Genomic DNA, 24,389 nt, shown 5'->3' with positions numbered 1-24,389 from the left:
CGCCACAATCATCGGGACTTACGGGAAAAGAACCCTCATGCTCGATTTTGGGTTACGAAGAAACTTTAAATGGACTTTTATCGTTGCCGACGTGAAAGCTGCCATCCTAGGGGCCGATTTCCTAGCGGAACACGGACTAATCCTGGACATGAGAAATAAGAAAATCATAGAATCAACCACTTCGCTGACCGCTAAAGGCAATTACGAGAAGGCGGCGGTACACAGTATCTCCACAGTGGACACAAAGCATCAATTTTGGCCATTGCTACAACAGTTCATTGACGTCACTAAACCTCCGATAGGGAGAAACTACATACGACAAGATAACATTGCGCATTACATAATGACCGTTGGTCCCCCCGTAGCAGAAAAACCCAGGAAATTGGCCGGAGAAAAAAGACTGGCACTTAAAAAACAAATTAAGGGTATGTTAGAGGACGGGATAATAAGACCGTCCAGTAGTCCGTGGTCCAGCCCGGTCCATATGGTCAAGAAGAAGAGTGGCGAATGGCGCGTGTGCGGGGACTACCGGGCTTTAAACGCACGCACAGTGCCGGACCAATACAGCTCACCACGAATAGAAGATTCGTTCCAAAACTTGGCCGGCAAAACTGTATTCTCAACCCTAGATCTATACAGAGCTTATCACCAAATCCCAATGGCCCCAGAGGATATTCAGAAGACGGCAATTGCCACGCCTTTCGAGACATTTGAGTATCTAGTGATGCCGTTCGGAGTGAAAAACGCTTCGAAAACATTTCAAAGGTTCGGCGACGCAATTTTCCGCGATCTCGATTTCGTTACGATTTACATAGAAGACATACTCATTGCATCGTGCGACAGACGGGAGCATGAACATCACCTGCGAACAGTACTAAACAGACTCAGAGAAAACCAACTACGGATCAACGTAGACAAACGCGAGTTCGGGAAAGATGAAGTGACATATCTTGGTTTTACAGTGAACAAAGAAGGATATCGTCCTCCTAGTGAAAGAGTTGAGGCGATACACAATTACGTCAAACCAGTGACCATTCACGAACTGCGCCGGTTCCTAGGGATCATAAATTACTTCAGGAGATGTATACCCGGTGCGGCGCAAATGCAGGCTCCGTTGAATAATTTCATAAAAGACTCACGCAAGAACGACAAGAGGAAGATCCCATGGGACGAAGAGACAAACCAAGCGTTTGAAAAGTGTAAACAAGGAGTTATTGACGCAACAACTATGGCTTTCCCGGCTGCGGATTTACCAATCTCCCTCACCACGGATGCTTCCGATTCAGCGATAGGCGCAGTAGTAGATCAACTCGAGAATGAAGTGTGGAAACCCATAGGATTTTTCTCGCGGAAACTTAGTGAAACAGAAAGAAGGTACAGTACGTACGACCGCGAACTATTAGCGGTATTTGCGGCAATAAAATTTTTCAAACACATCCTCGAGGGAAGACAATTCATAACAAAAACAGACCATAAACCATTAGTTCACGCGTTTTCGCAAAAACTAGATAAGGCATCGCCCCGACAATTAAGACAGCTAGACTTTATCTCGCAGTTCAATACAGAAATAACCTATGTGAAAGGAATCGACAATTCTGTGGCAGACGCGTTGTCGCGAATTTACACCATAAATTCACCACGAGTAATAGAAATTGGTGACATCGCGGAAGCCCAAGCGACCGACAGTGAACTAAAAGACATTATCGACCAGCAAACAATCAAATTGCAAAACATTACTTTCGATACGGGAGTACAAATATACTGTGACATCACAAACGACATTGTACGCCCATACTTACCACATTGCCTACGCAAAACAGCATTCAACGCAATACACGGACCAGCTCACCCTAGCCGGCGTAGCACCTGTAATTTGCTAAGACAAAAATTCTTCTGGCCTAACATGAAAAGGGACGCAATCAATTGGGCCAGAGGATGCATTAATTGCCAACGTGCGAAAATACAACGACATAATCGACTAGAGCCAGAACACATCGATGTACTGGAGAACCGATTTAACCACGTGCATTTGGACCTCATCGTATTTCCGGAAGTTAAAGGTTACAAGTATTGTTTAACCATGATCGATAGATTTACCAGATGGCCGGAAGCTATACCTCTTCAGGATATGCAAGCTAGTACAGTAGCCGACGCATTCTATGCAAATTGGATATGCCGATTTGGAGCACCCATCACGATCACCACTGATCAAGGATCTCAATTCGAATCTGCTTATTCACAGCATTGGCAAACCTAATCGGTGCTAAGAAAATTAGGACGACTCCGTACCACCCAGCATCGAATGGGATGATTGAACGTTGGCACAGAACGGTGAAAACTGCTTTGATGTGCAACCCTCAAATTTGTTGGATGGAACTCCTACCTAGAGTACTACTAGGACTCAGGACAGCCTTGAAAGAAGACATCAATGCTACGTGTGCAGAATTAGTTTACGGGACCACGCTGCGCTTACCAGGAGAATTTTTCATTAACCAAGAATTACCAATGGAACCGCAAATATTCCTGGAAAAATTCAGATTACATATGCGAGGATTACGTCCAACTCCGACAGCACACCATTCCAAAACAAAAATATTCCTGTTAAAAGGACTAAAAGACTGTACACATATTTTTCTAAGGAATGACGCAGTAAAGAAACCACTCGAACCACCATTCTCAGGACCGTTTAAAGTGATCAAGAGATTGGACGACACACGAATGGTAATCGACGCTGAAGGAGAGGTAAAAACAATTTCCATCGACAGGGTAAAGCCAGCATTTATAATTAAAGAAGAAGATGACACATCCCAGGCAAGCACACCCTCGTCACATCAATGGGGATCAACCATGGACCCACCAAAGAAAACATACGGCAAATCAGTGTCATTCCGGTGAATGTCACTTGGAGGGGAGTAGCTGTGGCGGTCCGAGGTAGTTCAACCACCAAACACCAGAGGGAAACAGAACGTCCCCAAGTTACACATCTATGTACAAACCAAATTAAGACAATTATAATTTTGAAATATCCTGTTCTTGTTCCTGTGGAATCCGTCGAGTCCACATGTTTTTCAAAAGGCGTTTCATATTACTACACGTGTGGAATAAATTACATATTTTCTGTAAAAGATTATTTGTATTGTAATTTGCATTCGACATATGGAAATACACAGACTACCGAAAGGAAAATAATTCCCTAGTGTTAAATATAGTCAATCCCACTATAGATGATTATGCCCTCGCGCCATCTATCGAAACTGATGCGAAACAACACGGCAGAGCTTCGAATAGGGTAAAACAGATCTACATTAGATAATTTTATAATTTAAGAAAATATTTTTATTTTAGCGTAGAAAGATACACGAAACTAACATTAATTTGTTAACAAACGAAATTAATAAAAGTATTATACATATACCCTACATTATTATTACAATATCCTTCTTAAATTTAAATATATGACTTCCAGAGCCCCCGATACTCCGGCCCATACACGATAGTGGCAGCACCATCGCCTGTCATTTTTAGGCTCCAAAGTATAGATGGTCAGATTATAGGAGACCATCATATAAAAGAGCTAAAACCGTGTCCGGAAATGCAAGAGGAAGGGGAAACTCATCTTTCCCCTATCGCGTTTATGGGCTATATGAGGCCGGATGCATCGGCCCAAAATTATACCCTGGTCGATCATGGACCAGCACCGACAAGCTCGTCGCGTTCGCGCCGCGTTCCCCCCGACTCCTCCGCAAAAGTCCACGTTGGGCGTCGAAAGACGGGTGATCCCCGTCCCCCGACACCCCCCGCAGACCCGACTGCCGGACGTCACGGCCCCAACCGGACGCCCGGTCAGCCGCGCCACTATAGTGGCTCGCTTGGCCGCCAAGCGGAAGGCCCCTGCGCCTCCTCCCGCTCCCGCGCCCAAGTGCCCCCTGCGCCGCTGCGCGCCATCGCGCCTCCGCGCAACCTCGCGCCATCGGGCCCGCCCCGGCCATTGTGTCAGCGTCCGCCCCCGCTCCGACCGCGTTTAGACCTGCGACCAGGTCGGCCGACCCCGACGTCCTGCAGCTGGACATCGACGGGGGGGGGGGGGGGCGCCATCTTGGCCGAGATGACACCTCCGGTGCCGGCGAGGCTATCTCCCATCAGGGAGATTGAGGCCGAACTGGTCGCCATGTTGCCTCCGACCCCTTCTGGGTCGTTTGAGGACTTTCTCCGCATGCCGCCACCGCCGAACCGGCCGAAAAGGCCGACGAAACCGGCGACACCGAGTTCTAGGCCCATCCATCGGGTCTCCCCTCGTCCCAGCCCCGTTTCGCTGCCGTCATCGAAGCCGGTGCCGCCTCGATGCCCGCCTTGGAGATCCCTCGGGAAACCTCCATGGTCGGGATCCCCGAGGAGATACGGCACCGTGTGGAGATGCGGCAGCTGAAGCAGCAAAATGCTCGCCTCCGCGTCGAGACACAAGTTAGTTGCTGGATCATGCAACGACGAGGGTCGAATATCCACTCCTACTTCAGGCCTAAAAACCTGAAGTAGTGGGCATTTTTCTCAGTGCCCGGAATTTATTCCGGGACGTAATTCTTCCCAAAATTAACCCGTAGGTCCGTACAGAGGCTGGGAGGCCTGAAAACATCCATTTTTAACCTCTTTTCCGAAGTTGACAGGTCGCACGTGGTGACAGCTCACCGCCAGCCCGCCATCAGTCCGAGTCACCAGGCCTGCCAACTGCCGCGAAAAGTCCCGAGGGGAAAAATATTGGACAAGACGGGCCCCACCATCCGGCCAATCAGAGAGCGTGAAGAAGATTAAGAGACCGAACGAACATCTTATCGGTCTGGAAGGAAGGGGGGAGGTGTGTCGAGACGCTTGCTTTGTTGCTGCCCCATGCACGATACCGCGTGGTGGGGAGAGCTGTGGCGGGTACGGCGACAATTTGCAGAACGGTCTAGTAATTTTTGTGCTAAGAGGTTGGCAACAAATATGATATTACGAAAAATTCATAGATTGGAAACTAGAAGCTGAAGGTGCCATATTGTTTTAAGTATTTGTTAGTAATATGTGTAAATGAAGTGGGTTATGAGAGTGAACATGAATTTTTGGAGTAAAATGATTAATTGCAAATCACAACAATTATAGATAAACAAAAATGAATCAGATAAGTTATTTTATTTTACAGTTTATATATCTATTATTATATAAAATGTAAGATTTAGGGCAAATTTCTTTGTTAAAAGATTTATCAATTTTATAGGTACTCTAGTTGAGGATCACATAAAATAATTCTTCAGCTTAAAGGAACGATATATAAGCCTATAAAATTAAATTCTGTATTAATTTTTTAGGTAGGTAGACAGATATTATCCTTTTAGTGCTCCTTCTGAATGTATATCATTATTGCATGATAATTTGCTTTCTTTTTCATATTTTCAGATAATTGGGCATTGCAAAAAAGAATTTGATGCTTGATGAAACAATATAGTGTCCTGAATAGAAAGAACAAGAATAAAATAATCAAATATATGAAAGTATTAAGAGGTCTAGTTGAAAAAAATTAGGACATTTTTTATATAAAAGTCCTAATTTTATATTAAAAAAGTTATTTTAAACAACACATTCTGTCTACTATGAAGCGGTGCACTCAGTACTTGCAAAGAATATGGAAATTTTTTATGACGAGAAATCAATTGAACATCCTAAGTATTTATAGGTATTTTTTTTGTGTATAAAGTTTACAACTTTACAATTTTTGTGTTTAATACATACAGGAGTTTTCTCTAACAGCGGAACATAGGAGATTTCGTGTTATTTGACTATAGTAAACATTACTATAGTCAAATTACTGTTTTCCATTTAATTTAAATATTTAACGTAGTAACCAAGATTAATTGAGTAGAATGAAATTTGTAATGGATAATTAAAGCAATTAAACTAAAATAACCATTAAATTGTAACTATCTACGCTTTTATTAATTATAATAATGTATAGTAAGTGCTTCATTGCTATAGTTAAATAACACAATCCTATGTTAGAAAAACCCTGTACTATATTTTGCAATACTTTTATTATAATTTCTTTATCAAAATATATTTTGATAAAGAAATTATAATAAAAGTATTGCAAAATATAGTATGTGTTAAACACAAAAATTGTAAAGTTGTAAACTTTATACACAAAAAAAATACCTATAAATACTTAGGATGTTCAATTGATTTCTCGTCATAAAAAATTTCCTTATTCTTTGTAAGTACTGAGTGCACCGCCTCATAGTAGATAGAATGTGTTGTTTAAAATAACTTTTTTAATATAAAATTAGGACTTTTATATAAAAAATGTCCTAATTTTTTTCAACTAGACCTCTTAATACTTTCATATATTTGATTATTTTATTCTTGTTCTTTCTATTCAGGACACTATATTGTTTCATCAAGCATCAAATTCTTTTTTGCAATGCCCAATTATCTGAAAATATGAAAAAGAAAGCAAATTATCATGCAATAATGATATACATTCAGAAGGAGCACTAAAAGGATAATATCTGTCTACCTACCTAAAAAATTAATACAGAATTTAATTTTATTGGCTTATATATCGTTCCTTTAAGCTGAAGAATTATTTTATGTGATCCTCAACTAGAGTACCTATAAAATTGATAAATCTTTTAACAATGAAATTTGCCCTAAATCTTACATTTTATATAATAATAAATATATAAACTGTAAAATAAAATAACTTATCTGATCCATTTTTGTTTATCTATAATTGTTGTGATTTGCAATTAATCATTTTACTCCAAAAATTCATGTTCACTCTCATAACCCACTTCATTTACACATATTACTAACACATACTTAAAACAATATAGCACCTTCAGCTTCTAGTTTCCAATCTATGAATTTTTCGTGATATCATGTTTGTTGCCAACCTCTTAGCACAAAAATTACTAGACCGTTCTGCAAATTGTCGCCGTACCAAGGTTGCCAAGTCCGCCATCTTGAATAGTACTACGCTCTATAGTAAGTGAATTTTGATATAAGGAATGCAGACTGCACAAAGTATACTGCCAGCGGAAATACGTCAGTAGCCATCTTAAATGCAGAACGTAATATATCAAAAATTATATATATTATATTCACAGCCTGTCACGGTGAACGGCGTGAACGAAGACAAATGTTAGTATACGGAAAAATAAAGTGTAATAAAGAAATATTTGATCTATCTGACAACTGATGTACTTATGGTATAAGTGAATAAATAAAATAAAAATGCTTTTCCTAAATTGATTTTTAATTTTGATAAAATGGTCAAATGTAGCCATTAATTAATTAGATTTGGTAATAAATACAAAAAATGCGTTTTATTATAACAAATGAGTTGAGGTAAAAGAAACTCAATGTTTTTATATTAATTTGTTAACAAATGCATTTTTTTATTTATTATTGAGTCCAATAAATTAATGGTTATTAAAAAAAAAATTCCTTGTAATGAAAAAAAAAATGAAAGAATTTTAAACTTCACCAAAACTCGAACACGAGCCCACCGCATGATAAACGGCAACCTTACCGCCTGCGCTACAGCGCTCACTTGATGCACCAAGAGCAAAACAGGCTTTTTAAAGACTGACTACAATTCTTTTATTAATTCGTCATAAATGATCAAGAATTAGCTGTAATAAGAAATACATTTATCTATATAGCATTATTGTACTAAATTTATTGTTTTTAATTTGAAGCATACATTTTGCATGAAGATATGATAATTTAAGGGTAACCATTCAGTACTCTATATACAAAACTATTCATATGCTCAACTATCATAAATTAATTAAGTAATATTATAATATTTGTTATATGTAGTTGAATAACTATGATAAACGAGCATATGAATAGTTTTGTATTTAGAGTATTGCATGAACACCCTTAAAGTATCGTATCTTCATGTAAAATGTATGCTTCAAATTAGAAACATAATAAATTTAGTGCAATAATGCTGTGGAGATAAATGTATTTATTATCGCAGCTAATTCTTGATCGTTTATGACGAGTTAGTGAAAGAATTGTAGTCAGTCTTTAAAAGGCTGTCTTGCTCTTAGTACATCAAGTGAGCGCTGTAGCGCAGGCGGTAAGGTTGCCGTTTATCATGTGATGGGCTCGTGTTCGAGTCTTGGTGAAGTTTAAAATTTTTTCATTTTTTTTTTCATTACAAGGAATTTTTTTTTTAATAACCAATAATTTATTGGACTCAATAATAAATAAAAAAATGCATTTGTTAACAGATTAATATAAAAACATTGAGTTTATTTTACCTCAACTCATTTGTTATAATAAAACGCATTTTCTGTATTTATTACCAAATCTAATTAATTAATGGCTACATTTGACCATTTTATCAATATTAAAAATCAATTTAGGAAAAGCATTTTTATTTGCTTTGAGTTTTTAGGTAAACGCAGCACCACTTCACTCGGATGACACGTAAAAATGTCACGGTTAGCGGTAGTCGCTCTTCTTCTGACGCCAATGTTGCCTGAAGTCCAAATCACACCTATGCTCTCCAGGCATAGTTGTGTTTGTACCGCTTCCCTTTAAATTTTCTATACTGCTGCTGGCTAGCGCTTATCTTCATTTTTGTTGCTAAAAGCTTGATTCTGGCATCACTGCCGTGTGGAACTATTAGTTTGCTAATAAAAGCAGAGGCTTAATTTTAAGAGATTGCAACATATAGTAATTAATATAGATACCATTGTAAAAAGAAAACAAAAATTTTATTTTACATATATTAACTTTAAATAAAATCCCACAAAGTACTGTAAAATATCTAACATGTTATATTATATATCTAATCTGTCAGCTTCTTTATTTTAATATTCATCTCAATTATCACAGTTTGATCCTCAGCGATGACACAGTAACCACATTATAGTGAATCTATTCTTTTTTTTTAATGTTCGATCCACATAGCTTCATCCTCAGCAGTGATACAGTAAACACACGTACATTACTATAATTTAATCTGAAACAAAATCCCACAAAGTACTATAAAACATCTTACATTTTATATTATATATCTATTCTGTCATTTTCTTTATTTATTATTGCATTTACCTAAATTGCTGACTCATTTATTTTAATATCTGTCTCAGTTAACACAGTTTGATCCTCATCAGCGATGACACAGAAATAACATTATGGTGAATCTATTCTTTTTGTTTTAATGTTCAATCCACATAGCTCCATTCTCAGCATTGACATAGTAAACACTTTACAATAATTTAATCTGAAACAAAATCCCAAAAAGTACTATATAAAATCTTACATTTGAAATTACAAATGTAATCTGTCAGCTTCTTTATTTGTATCGTATTTACCCAATGTGTTGACTTGTTTATTTTAATATTCATCTCAATTAACACAGTTTGATCCTCAGTGATGACACAGTAACCATAATATGGTGAATCTATTCCTTTCATTTTAATGTTCAATCCACATAGCTCCATCCTCAGTAGTGACATAGTAAACACATTACTATAATTTAATCTGAAATAAAATCCCAGAAAGTACTATAAAATATCTTACATTTTATATTATATATGTAATTTGTCAGCTTCTTTATTTATTATTGTATTTACCCAGTTTTTTCACTCATTTATTTTATTATCCGTCTCAATTAACATAGTTTGAATCTCAACGATGACACAATAACCACATTATGTTTAGTCTATTCCTTTATTTTAATTTTGAAAATCCGCATAGCTCCATCCTCAGCACAGTGACATAGTAAACACATTACTATAATTTAATCTGAAATAAAATCCCACAAAGTACCACAAAATATTTATATCTTACATTTTATATTATAAAATTTATTGTTATACTTATCTAAAATGTTCAGTCCTTTATATACTTTTAAAAATTATTTTTATGTACATTTTACAAATTTCGTCACTTTATTTATTCACTTATACCATCAGTATATCAGCTGTCAGTAAGATTAAAACTGTTACTTTATTTCTTTATATTACTTTATAACTTGCGGTATGTATATTGTATGTACGATACAATAATACTAACATTTGTCTTGGCTCACGGACCATGCATTATGTATTTTGAAATTAGTAATTAGAAATATCTATATTGCGGTCCCTCTACAGTCTCTACCCTCTGACGTATTTCCGCCGACCAGTAGTATCAGCAGCGACTATAGCGTAGTACCCAAAATAGTACTACGCTATAGGATATGTCGCTTTTGGGTACTACGGTAGTACCAGCGTTGCCAAGTGTAGTGTAATTACACTACGTAGTGTCCATATCCTATAGCGTAGTGTCCTTTCGGACACTACGCTATAAGATGTGTAGCGTTTGGGATACTACGCTATAAGATATGTAGCATTTGAGATACTACGCTATAGGATGTGCAGTATTTCGGATACTACGCTATAAGATGTGTAGTACGACACTATAATTTCTGTTAGTATATTAGGTAGTGGGTCAATTGTCCTACTTTTCTCTAGTGACAAGATGGCGTCGACGGTAACACTTTCCATGAGGTGAACACAATCTATGTTGTCAAATGAATTGCAGAAAATATAGGGCTTAAAGATCAGTCATGTGTTTCCGGTGGGTACAGTGTAGCGAAAAGAATATCATGAACTGTCAAAATTCGAAGATTTTGAAGACGATAATAATATTTATAAATATTTATGGAATGTTCATTTATTCAAATTAAGAGGAGAATTATAGGAAAAACACAATTTCAGATGAGTAACTCAATTCACATAAAAATAAAATAAAAGTTTACTCTAAATAAAGAATGTTTACTTTGCCTTAATTTTACTTTTTAAAGATAAAGCGCATGGAATAATTGGTTTTTATTCACATATTATGGGTCTGACTCTTTTATTGAGATTATATAAAGAAGCACTTTAGCTTATCGTACAAGGATAAAAGGACAGGTAACCTTGTTTTCAATTATAGTCATACAGTATAAATACCTTCACTTCTAAATAATTTACAGCGGATATAGAAGATAATTGTTGTTGCTCCTGTTCCCCCCAGCAGAGCATCAGTATATACAGAGCGGCTAAGCACAAATCATTAACTGATGTACCATAGTTTGCTTAATGGGATAATCCACCAACATTTTATAGAGCCATGATCGAAGTTGAAAAATATACAAAGTTAAAACTTTAAAAAAAGAATACATATGTTGAGCAATTATTCAGATGGCTTAACATTAGTGGTATGAAAATGGATACATTCATAAATTAGCTTTTTATAAAAATGTTAACTTTAAGATATAATTTTGAGACACATTACTCTAACAATGTCAGTAGGGAAGTGCTATTCAGTGGTCTAGGGATACATTATACATATGATAACTAAATATTTTGTTGATGTAGGGTGAAATATGAGAGTTTTCATACGTATTTCAAAAGTGTTGCAGAGGTTTTCTCTCTACTATAAATTTTATTTATTTTTTATAGAATTGAGGATGGAATTGCTGTAAATATATTGTCTATCATATTTTATGGAGCAAAGCTGTACGCAGCAAACCTATGTTAAAGTTATGGTATAATTGGAGAATACAGATTCTACAACAAAGGACATAGTAGTGGAGAAACTGCGTGAATTTATTCCTATTTGCTATAATCAATTAATTATTCCCTTCGCAGTACCCAGTATTTGAGTAGCGGTAAGTTATTGTAGTTAGAAAAGTATTATTCTTATTATTTCTTTTTTAATTCTCTTATTTTAGATACTATGAGCGCACAAGGTTAAAGCTGATAAGTTTGAAAATATTAAACGTGATTCACAAAAGATACCGGTATGTAATGATTCTATACAGAAATGAAACCTCCATTTTTGTCAATACTTCTTTTTTTATAGGTTTATATCTTAAATCTAGTTTGTGTAAACTATTCAATATATTGATACAGCTCATCAAGAAATAAGGTATTAAAATGAAAGGGAAGAATCAAAAAGATGTAAGGATAAGAAACAACAAAATTTATTTTATATCTTATACCTTAGAAGAGATATATATAAAAAAGAAAATAGTTAGAAATGAACACTGACAAAAGGGAGATTATAATATTTTTAAGGAAAAATGTATCTGGAGTTGAAGAGAAAAAGAGATCGACAGATTAAAGGAAAATATTAAAAAATGTAATAGGAAGAAATGAGAAGAGCAAATAAGAGATAGCTAGATACAGGGAGGGGGAGGGGGATATTATATAGAGCTTTATAGTTTACATGTTGCAACACGAAGAAGTACAAGAATGATGGAATGGAATAGAAAAGGATGGATCAGAAGGGAAGAAGGATTAGATGTAGATTGACGAAGCAACGAGTGGAATATGAAATTAAGGATACATTACTGTATTGAAAATAGAACGAAATAAATAGAATGACAAACGGTTGTAAGGTGTAGGCTACATAGTGAACGAAATATAAGAAAGTTGATGCTGTGTGCAGGGAAAGCAGGAATGAAAATTGAGAGAGCTCTTGGCAAAAATGTTGTTAGAAGGGAGGATTAGACTTAAAAATAAAAGTGAGGAAACTATTAAGAGAAGAGGAAAGAATTGATGGATAGAAAAATCATACATGTAATTAGTATAGTAGATACAATAATATAGAAAGAAACAGTTGTAGATGCAAGTATGAATGGAAAATATTGAATAAAAGATTATGTATAAGCGTAATGAAACAATTGGAAAATAAATACATCAGTAGATTGTATGTACATAAAGTATTAATTTATTTTTTTAGAAGGAGAATCTTTATAACTCTTTGCAGGAGCTAGTAGAATTTATATAAATGCAATTGAAACTTATGTTACAATGGAGTAAATCAAAGTTAAAAATAACTATATTGAATAGCCTGACGAAAAACTTCTTTACTATATTTATAAATGGAATTATTTTCATGCTAATTAAAATTTTATTTCAGATTGAATGAATCCTTGATTAAAATATCTCTAATTTTTTTCATTAAAAGTTTGTTCTGATATACTGATGTAGATAAAAACTCGTCAATTTGTCTAATTTTTGACTCATCGCTCATTGTTTGTAATCTATTTAATTTTTCCCAGCTTTCCTTTAACCATAAATCAAAATTTGTTGTACACTTCCGTCTGTTGGTGGTAGTAATAACCAAACCATTATTTAGTTGGCTTATTTGTATAACCGTTTTGATGATCAAGTCTTTTAATTTCACTGCAGATTTAAAAATATTTTAACTTTGTGTTTAATAATAGATGAAAAGATTACTTACATATAAATTTATAAAGTGTTGGCCTATGTCTCATCATCTCGTTTAAAGACTTATGATAGCGTTCTTGATTGTTGTTCGTTCGCCGTTCACATTGAAAAACGCTAAGTACATTGGCATCGACTTTTTTCATCCAGAAATCCTCAATATATCTTATTAGCTTTATAAATTGAACGATTTCTTTTAAATCATTACTGGCGTTAATGTTATTTTTTATGATTTCAAATCCAGTTTTAATGTAGGATGAAGGCAGCAGTGGTAAATTAAACAATTTCCTTAATAGAAAAATTCCCTTTATGTGAACTTTTACTGATTTCCCTTTTAAAATACTGTAGATTTTTAATTTCTTTGCGTATTTCCTAACATTCTGAAAGCAAAAATATTAGTTCCGGTTGCTTAGGTTTAACACATAAAAGTTATACTTACATACACATAATGAAAATAACATCCCATTAATGTACAGTGTGGAAAAACAGTTTTTATTGCATTTTGGAGTGCAAATTCGTAATCAGAAATTATCTTGGAAACGTTTAAATCTTTAAGAACAGAATCCTTTAAATACCTAAATAACCGAATATATTCGATTTCAGTTCTTCCGCTCATTAAAACCCATATACACGGTAGAAACTTAAATATTTAAAATTCATTAATTAATTGAATTGAATTATAAAGTTGAAAAAGGGTCGGTATTGCATACAAAAATATAACATTACTTTATTATTTATTCTACCCATAATTGTCACCAATTGAGAAATTCCAATTAATTTGGGCATTGAATAAAATGTTCCATCAATGCTATATTCATCACTTTTCACAAACATTCTTATCAATTTAACGTCATATAAAATTACTTGACAAGATGCGTCTAATTGTACAACATCAATTGCGATGTAGTGATTTTCTTTATCAATATTAAATTGTAAGGCTTGCATCCATATTTCATTCATCTGAATGAGACCTATATCACTCAGTTTCTTTGGATTAAAAGGACAAGTTTGATGTCTTTTCCGTTTTAGAGTACTTCTTAAATATTTCAAACTTAGAAATTTGGATGCTTCGATATGTCTATATTTCAATTAATTGAGGAAAAAATGAACCATTGAAAAAAAATTTGAATGTACGTAGTGTTACAATTATATTTTATAGTTTATATTGTCAGCTTACTCTTTAGATTTATAGTCATAAGCCTCTTTAAGCGAAATAGGGACAGTTTTCACGCAATGGTATAGATCCTCACGAAACGAGGCGCTTTTTAAAAACTTTCTATCTTTATCGTGATTATGATTTTTAATGGGATAAAATTGATTTCGTACTAATTTCCCGCTTCCGCGGCATTCACGCAATTTGCATTTCAGGTAACTACCAAAAGAAAAATTATATTAAATATTTGCTTTCATTATTCTTAAAAACATAAGTATATACTTACGTTACTTCATTTCCAGCTTTGTCTATTTTCTTCACGTTTTTGTAATAACAAAAACCATCGTCATATATAATTTTTGTCGTTTTATAATGGTTCATTTTGGTAAAGATGAGAAATTGCGCTGATTATTCTAATAAGTTGACACATATTATGACAATTTCCAATGCGCTTATAAACAAATGATATGTGCGAAACTTGCAATTGTCATAATATGTGTCAACTTATTAGAATAATCAGCGCAATTTCTCATCTTTACCAAAATGAACCATTATAAAACGACAAAAATTATATATGACGATGGTTTTTGTTATTACAAAAACGTGAAGAAAATAGACAAAGCTGGAAATGAAGTAACGTAAGTATATACTTATGTTTTTAAGAATAATGAAAGCAAATATTTAATATAATTTTTCTTTTGGTAGTTACCTGAAATGCAAATTGCGTGAATGCCGCGGAAGCGGGAAATTAGTACGAAATCAATTTTATCCCATTAAAAATCATAATCACGATAAAGATAGAAAGTTTTTAAAAAGCGCCTCGTTTCGTGAGGATCTATACCATTGCGTGAAAACTGTCCCTATTTCGCTTAAAGAGGCTTATGACTATAAATCTAAAGAGTAAGCTGACAATATAAACTATAAAATATAATTGTAACACTACGTACATTCAAATTTTTTTTCAATGGTTCATTTTTTCCTCAATTAATTGAAATATAGACATATCGAAGCATCCAAATTTCTAAGTTTGAAATATTTAAGAAGTACTCTAAAACGGAAAAGACATCAAACTTGTCCTTTTAATCCAAAGAAACTGAGTGATATAGGTCTCATTCAGATGAATGAAATATGGATGCAAGCCTTACAATTTAATATTGATAAAGAAAATCACTACATCGCAATTGATGTTGTACAATTAGACGCATCTTGTCAAGTAATTTTATATGACGTTAAATTGATAAGAATGTTTGTGAAAAGTGATGAATATAGCATTGATGGAACATTTTATTCAATGCCCAAATTAATTGGAATTTCTCAATTGGTGACAATTATGGGTAGAATAAATAATAAAGTAATGTTATATTTTTGTATGCAATACCGACCCTTTTTCAACTTTATAATTCAATTCAATTAATTAATGAATTTTAAATATTTAAGTTTCTACCGTGTATATGGGTTTTAATGAGCGGAAGAACTGAAATCGAATATATTCGGTTATTTAGGTATTTAAAGGATTCTGTTCTTAAAGATTTAAACGTTTCCAAGATAATTTCTGATTACGAATTTGCACTCCAAAATGCAATAAAAACTGTTTTTCCACACTGTACATTAATGGGATGTTATTTTCATTATGTGTATGTAAGTATAACTTTTATGTGTTAAACCTAAGCAACCGGAACTAATATTTTTGCTTTCAGAATGTTAGGAAATACGCAAAGAAATTAAAAATCTACAGTATTTTAAAAGGGAAATCAGTAAAAGTTCACATAAAGGGAATTTTTCTATTAAGGAAATTGTTTAATTTACCACTGCTGCCTTCATCCTACATTAAAACTGGATTTGAAATCATAAAAAATAACATTAACGCCAGTAATGATTTAAAAGAAATCGTTCAATTTATAAAGCTAATAAGATATATTGAGGATTTCTGGATGAAAAAAGTCGATGCCAATGTACTTAGCGTTTTTCAATGTGAACGGCGAACGAACAACAATCAAGAACGCTATCATAAGTCTTTAAACGAGATGATGAGACATAGGCCAACACTTTATAAATTTATATGTAAGTAATCTTTTCATCTATTATTAAACACAAAGTTAAAATATTTTTAAATCTGCAGTGAAATTAAAAGACTTGATCATCAAAACGGTTATACAAATAAGCCAACTAAATAATGGTTTGGTTATTACTACCACCAACAGACGGAAGTGTACAACAAATTTTGATTTATGGTTAAAGGAAAGCTGGGAAAAATTAAATAGATTACAAACAATGAGCGATGAGTCAAAAATTAGACAAATTGACGAGTTTTTATCTACATCAGTATATCAGAACAAACTTTTAATGAAAAAAATTAGAGATATTTTAATCAAGGATTCATTCAATCTGAAATAAAATTTTAATTAGCATGAAAATAATTCCATTTATAAATATAGTAAAGAAGTTTTTCGTCAGGCTATTCAATATAGTTATTTTTAACTTTGATTTACTCCATTGTAACATAAGTTTCAATTGCATTTATATAAATTCTACTAGCTCCTGCAAAGAGTTATAAAGATTCTCCTTCTAAAAAAATAAATTAATACTTTATGTACATACAATCTACTGATGTATTTATTTTCCAATTGTTTCATTACGCTTATACATAATCTTTTATTCAATATTTTCCATTCATACTTGCATCTACAACTGTTTCTTTCTATATTATTGTATCTACTATACTAATTACATGTATGATTTTTCTATCCATCAATTCTTTCCTCTTCTCTTAATAGTTTCCTCACTTTTATTTTTAAGTCTAATCCTCCCTTCTAACAACATTTTTGCCAAGAGCTCTCTCAATTTTCATTCCTGCTTTCCCTGCACACAGCATCAACTTTCTTATATTTCGTTCACTATGTAGCCTACACCTTACAACCGTTTGTCATTCTATTTATTTCGTTCTATTTTCAATACAGTAATGTATCCTTAATTTCATATTCCACTCGTTGCTTCGTCAATCTACATCTAATCCTTCTTCCCTTCTGATCCATCCTTTTCTATTCCATTCCATCATTCTTGTACTTCTTCGTGTTGCAACATGTAAACTATAAAGCTCTATATAATATCCCCCTCCCCCTCCCTGTATCTAGCTATCTCTTATTTGCTCTTCTCATTTCTTCCTATTACATTTTTTAATATTTTCCTTTAATCTGTCGATCTCTTTTTCTCTTCAACTCCAGATACATTTTTCCTTAAAAATATTATAATCTCCCTTTTGTCAGTGTTCATTTCTAACTATTTTCTTTTTTATATATATCTCTTCTAAGGTATAAGATATAAAATAAATTTTGTTGTTTCTTATCCTTACATCTTTTTGATTCTTCCCTTTCATTTTAATACCTTATTTCTTGATGAGCTGTATCAATATATTGAATAGTTTACACAAACTAGATTTAAGATATAAACCTATAAAAAAAGAAGTATTGACAAAAATGGAGGTTTCATTTCTGTATAGAATCATTACATACCGGTATCTTTTGTGAATCACGTTTAATATTTTCAAACTTATCAGCTTTAACCTTGTGCGCTCATAGTATCTAAAATAAGAGAATTAAAAAAGAAATAATAAGAATAATACTTTTCTAACTACAATAACTTACCGCTACTCAAATACTGGGTACTGCGAAGGGAATAATTAATTGATTATAGCAAATAGGAATAAATTCACGCAGTTTCTCCACTACTATGTCCTTTGTTGTAGAATCTGTATTCTCCAATTATACCATAACTTTAACATAGGTTTGCTGCGTACAGCTTTGCTCCATAAAATATGATAGACAATATATTTACAGCAATTCCATCCTCAATTCTATAAAAAATAAATAAAATTTATAGTAGAGAGAAAACCTCTGCAACACTTTTGAAATACGTATGAAAACTCTCATATTTCACCCTACATCAACAAAATATTTAGTTATCATATGTATAATGTATCCCTAGACCACTGAATAGCACTTCCCTACTGACATTGTTAGAGTAATGTGTCTCAAAATTATATCTTAAAGTTAACATTTTTATAAAAAGCTAATTTATGAATGTATCCATTTTCATACCACTAATGTTAAGCCATCTGAATAATTGCTCAACATATGTATTCTTTTTTTAAAGTTTTAACTTTGTATATTTTTCAACTTCGATCATGGCTCTATAAAATGTTGGTGGATTATCCCATTAAGCAAACTATGGTACATCAGTTAATGATTTGTGCTTAGCCGCTCTGTATATACTGATGCTCTGCTGGGGGGAACAGGAGCAACAACAATTATCTTCTATATCCGCTGTAAATTATTTAGAAGTGAAGGTATTTATACTGTATGACTATAATTGAAAACAAGGTTACCTGTCCTTTTATCCTTGTACGATAAGCTAAAGTGCTTCTTTATATAATCTCAATAAAAGAGTCAGACCCATAATATGTGAATAAAAACCAATTATTCCATGCGCTTTATCTTTAAAAAGTAAAATTAAGGCAAAGTAAACATTCTTTATTTAGAGTAAACTTTTATTTTATTTTTATGTGAATTGAGTTACTCATCTGAAATTGTGTTTTTCCTATAATTCTCCTCTTAATTTGAATAAATGAACATTCCATAAATATTTATAAATATTATTATCGTCTTCAAAATCTTCGAATTTTGACAGTTCATGATATTCTTTTCGCTACACTGTACCCACCGGAAACACATGACTGATCTTTAAGCCCTATATTTTCTGCAATTCATTTGACAACATAGATTGTGTTCACCTCATGGAAAGTGTTACCGTCGACGCCATCTTGTCACTAGAGAAAAGTAGGACAATTGACCCACTACCGTATATTAGTTTTCTATAATGTAGTAATAGTCTTACGAACAATACTTCGTAATACTTCTATCTTCCTCGTGTATTTTGACAGTTTATCTAGAATTGTTTGTTATTATTGAACATTGTAAAGAATATTGAAGTGAAAATTGTTCTGATAATGCATTTATATGCATATATAATTACCTAGTAAATTGAAAATTAAATAAATTTTTAATTATCGTGTTGGTCATTATTAAATAAATAATTTTATTCTTTTATTTTATCCCGAGGATGAATGATCCCTTATAATAATGCTGTAAAAAGTTTATCCTTTTTATAATTTTTAAGAATTTTAAAAAGTATGAAAATTTATTACTCTTGTATAATAAATAGTTGTTTTTCTTGTTTATATGAATTTTATTGAAATTAAATGTCTTTATTTATGTGAAAATGATCGTTGTGGAGATTATAAATTTATGTAAATGTCAACTGAGTTCTTTTTCCTGTAAATTATTATTAAGGGGTGATACTCCTGTAAAACGTTGTTTTTTAAAGAATTTTTATTACAAGAAGAGTAAAATATTTATTGATTCGCCGTAAAGTGCATGTTAATTAATATTAAAGTTAAAAGTTGCTGATTCACCCAATGCTGATGCCAATGACTAATCCATCGTTATGGATATTTACAACTCCGCATAAAGAAATTCTAGAAGTAATTTGTAAAAACAAACCTAAGTTCAGCATAGAATTAGTGGGCTCCGGAACGATTTATTTACATAATAATTGTTTGTTAACAGCTACTGATTTTATGTTGGAAACCGTACAAACCTATAAAATAAGCAAGTGAAGGAATTATATTCCAAGCCATAAATTTTCTCTTAATACAATTGATCCCAAAAACAGCATAAATGCAGCGGACACCAACAAGATACCTCGATTCCACACTATACTAAGTAAACTCAACGAACATATAATACCCTCAGCGCCCAGCTCAAGGACCTCGAGAAGGACCTAGATAAAAAGGTCAAGGGAGAGGTCACTACCTGTTTCCTATCAATTTATTTTATACTATTCAACATTGTAAAATAACTCTACGAGGACAGAATAAATTTAGTTGTACCAATGTGATTGAATTTGCTTATCGCAGTGTAAACCCATAACAATATAGTGAAATTTAACAAAAAAAAGTCTAAAAATTAAAATTTAAGGTTGTTTTGAACAGAAATGTCGTTTTTTTTTATAAACAAAAGGAGAAAAAATTTATTTATAATGGTTTTTTTAATGAAGTTTGAGGTATACTTTGCTTATTGCTGAGGCCAATAAGTTAAAAAATGTATTTGCAAAATTTCCAGTAAATTAGACAAATAATTTTTTATTTGCATTTCACGACGCGAAAAATTAAACGTTTTGAGAAAAACGCGTTTAAAGTTTTTGGACTTAAAAGTTCTGTTTACTAACACTTTTATGAATTTCATCCTTATCAAAGTTTAATCTGTTTGCCGTACATGTACATATATGTATTGAATAATATTCAAATAGCAAATTATGTATAAAGCTTATTAGGCCAAACAAGGCATAAGACAAAACTGCGAACTCGTTTTCTTATTTCATCTCATATATGCGTTTTGAGAGTATAGCTTCGATAGATTTGTAAAGATTCTTAAATTATTTTTTTTCACTTGAAACTTTGGGAATATATTCTTCACATGTTAAAGAATCTTTTTACAATAAAAAATTGTTAACAAACAATTTGTAAATTACTCTTCCACCTTAATAATTGTCATACTTCTTTAAATAAAGTATCTATATATACAGGAATAACGAAAAGTGTGGAATGTTACATGCTGCCTCACTCTCCAGTATCACCATATATGAGCTAGACGAAATAAAAAATAAAGCAATGATATTTGAATATCAGGTAAACATTGAACTTAACTTATTGATATAACTATATTAAAACATAGATTTTAAATAGAATATATATTGGAGTAAACATTCCTATCCTGGGTGCAAAGAGAGCATCCCTATACCTTCTCTACCTGCATTATCGCTTATAGAGCAATAAACCAAGAACTGTCTATACAATTTACCCTTTTCAGACATCTTTTTTTACATACGGGGAAATCCATCTGCGGTGCAAATAAGCCACCCGGGAGTTTCTCTTTTTTTATGACTATCTACGAAAACCCATCCTGCGATGCAAACATCCTGCTATCGCCAACTTTGTTTTTGGGAAAAATCTTCCTGTGACGTAAAAGAAGTACTTCCCGTCCAGAAAAAATATCCTTAGCCTTCCCTACTCGGTGTACCAAAAATTTCCTCAGCAAAGGAACAACATTCGCTAAACTGAAGTTCTGATTGGTCCACAGGGTGGACGATGGACCCCTTCATTTTCTTCTCAAGGAGGGATAATTCATTAAAAGCCCTCGTTAGCCCTTAGGCAATGTCTTTTTGTCTGTTTCGTCTTTGATCTTGTTTTTTAAGTTTTTGCTCTAAGCGTATCAGCGAAAATCGATAATTATTTTAAATTAATTTCTTCATTTACTGATTTCTTTGGTGAAGTTTAGTGTAATTGTGTGAAAACATTTTTAAAAATAGTAAAAGTGATAAATAAAGCAAAATATAAGCTTTAAATTAAACTACATCATTCAACTACCATCTTCATTCCAATTACGCTTAGTGACACAGACGGTATCTCGAATATACAAATCATCAATAATAAAAATCTCTTTGTAATCCAAAGAAATACGGTTTATGGTTTAATCCCCAGATTAAAACGAGCTGTAGCGGTAAAGCAAAGTATCGTAAAACCGTCCTTTGTTCGAATTAAATAAGTGTTCGATTAGTGGATTATCAATAACATCTGTGAAATACATTTGAAGCATATATCAGAAAAATAGGGGTAAGTTTGTTACATAAAATCTCTTTTCGTCGCTTCTACTAACATTCTTTAATTTTTAAATTTATTTCGTTGATATTTCTTTAAAGTATTTTGATAATGGAAGCTGAGCAAGAATTTTCAGTAAATGCCCTGTCTGAAAGCAGGGGTCAATCGTATTGAAAGATTTGGGAAACGGATCCTGCTTTGAAAGATTGGCTTCAGCCTCACGCTTCCAACAAGAAAGCATTATGCTCTATGTGCGAATCTTCCATTTCAGCGCACTATCATACATTACGAAAACACGCTCGAAGTAAGAAACATTTGGATTTGATGAGGCGTACAAGTAGCACGAATAGTTTGGACACCATGGAAACTGCTTTAGAAATTCAAAAAAAAAGTAACAAGAATTGAATTAATGTTGACAGGATTCTTTGCAGAACATAACATAGTGTATCGTATAGTAGATCATCTATTACCTCTATTAAAACATTGTTTTCAGGATGTAGATGTTTGCAAAATGTTACGTTTGGGAAGAACAAAATTAACCGCGATGACAGGTGTAATAGCATCTTCGTATAATAATAAATTATGTATTACTTTACAAAAACGCAAATTCAGTATAATGACAGACGAAAGTACAGACGTCTCCAATGTTAAAGTAATTTGCATTATTGTTAGATTTTTCGATGCAGAAATACAACGTATTCGTTGCGCCTTATGGGATTTAATTGAAATTTATAGAGATGAAGATAGCAATGAAACAGCAGAAAATTTATATAACAATATTATTAATTCATTCACTGTTTGCAACATTCCTTCAGAAAATATAACCGGATTTGGTTGAGACGGATGCAATAGTATGATGGGTTCACATAATTCAGTAGCGTCTAGATTTAGAAATGATTGTCCTAATATTACTATTTTGAAGTGCATATGTCATACTGCACATTTATGTGCGAATTATGCTTGTAAAACATTACCACGTGAATGTGAAGATTTAGGGCGCAATATTTATAATTTTTTTAAACTTAGTAGTAAGCGGCAACACCAATTTAAGGAATTTCACATTTTGTTGGATGCTGAAGTGCATAAAATGTTATATAGTACTCAAACGCGATGGCTTTCATTAAAAGCAGTTGTAGATCGAATTTTAGAGCAATGGGAGCCTCTTCAAATGTATTTCACACAGTTGTGGGAAGAACAGCATTTACCAGCAGCAGAGATAATTTACTCATCCATTCGTGAAATGTTATTATTTGTTCTTAAAATGGGTATTACCAAAATTTACAAAATTTAATTGACTATTTCAGTCTGAAAAAGTTATTATTCCATTAATTTACAATCAAGCAGCAGCATTATTTAAAGATATTCTAATTTGTTATATGGACAATAGCTATGTTCTCAGCACGAATGTGAAGGACATAGATCCTGATAACGAGCTTCATTTTCTACCAATAAATGAAATTTATTTAGGTTTAAAGGTAAATACCGAATTGCAGAAACCCGAGATAATACAACAAGCGGAACATGTACAGAATTTTCGTCTGAATACGTTTAATTTTTTGAAAGAAGCAAGCAAAGAGTTATAAAAACGTTTTGATTTTAATGATTTACGTTTGAGAGATTTGGAATGTTTTATTCCTCACAAATCTATTGATCCCCAATTTCATGTAACGGTACCAACATTAACTTCTATTTTTGAAATGTTTCCTCGTAATTTAGATTCTTCCTGTTTCACCAGGCAATCAGTAGATGATGAATGGCGTCTACTACCTTTCGCACAGCTACCACTCGACATTACAAATGAAAAGTTAATAGATGTTTTTTCGGTTAAATTATTAAATTATGATGATATTATGGACCTACAAAAGTACACGAATTTATCTCAATTTGTTTTAAACTTGCTTTGCTTACCTCATTCAAACGCTGAGTGCGAACGAATTTTTAGTAAAGTTAATTTAACGAAAACGAAAAACAGGAACAAAATGAAGACAACTACATTAAAAAATAATTTGACTGCGTGGGAATGTGTTAAGAATAGTGGTACTTGTAAATTATTTGAACCATCCGCAGATATGATAGATCATTGCAATCAAAGCATGTACAATTTTAATACATCAAATACAGATCATGAAAATGAAGGTGTTTCCGATGAAGATTCAGAATACTTTATGCTGATGTAACGCCCGTTTCTCAAAATTGCGTAATTTACTGATATTTCAATTATTATCTTAAATTTAAAAAGAATATATAAATTTGTAACTTAATCTATAGTTTTTAT

General features: G+C 33.0%; 1 protein-coding gene and 2 long non-coding RNA genes across 3 annotated transcripts; 2 read left to right on the top strand and 1 right to left on the bottom strand.

The window, feature by feature from the left end:
- Positions 1–2,307: 2,307 nt before the first annotated feature.
- LOC136781831 (uncharacterized) lies at positions 2,308–2,895 on the top strand. Its single transcript, XM_066740835.1, has one exon. It carries the CDS (start codon positions 2,308–2,310, stop codon positions 2,893–2,895), a length of 588 nt encoding a protein of 195 aa, XP_066596932.1.
- Positions 2,896–10,530: 7,635 nt separating this feature from the next.
- On the top strand, positions 10,531–13,056 carry LOC136781743 (uncharacterized). The gene is made up of 5 exons (XR_010823977.1): positions 10,531–10,946; positions 11,009–11,233; positions 11,478–11,686; positions 11,750–11,818; positions 11,881–13,056. It is a non-coding gene; the product is annotated as an uncharacterized lncRNA (long non-coding RNA).
- A 3,618-nt stretch (positions 13,057–16,674) lies between these two features.
- Positions 16,675–19,200, bottom strand: LOC136781742 (uncharacterized). Its single transcript, XR_010823976.1, has 5 exons — positions 18,785–19,200; positions 18,498–18,722; positions 18,045–18,253; positions 17,913–17,981; positions 16,675–17,850 (listed from the first exon to the last, which is right to left on the bottom strand). It is a non-coding gene; the product is annotated as an uncharacterized lncRNA (long non-coding RNA).
- Between the last annotated feature and the right edge of the window lie 5,189 nt (positions 19,201–24,389).

The sequence above is a fragment of the Prorops nasuta genome, unplaced genomic scaffold, assembly GCF_024137725.1.
Source record: "Prorops nasuta isolate Cenicafe-Biocafe unplaced genomic scaffold, Cenicafe_Pnas_1.2 PNAS00024, whole genome shotgun sequence".
Taxonomy (NCBI): domain Eukaryota; kingdom Metazoa; phylum Arthropoda; class Insecta; order Hymenoptera; family Bethylidae; genus Prorops; species Prorops nasuta.
The sequence above is the reverse complement of the archived record's forward strand: the minus strand, read 5'-3'. Positions and strand labels throughout refer to the sequence as shown.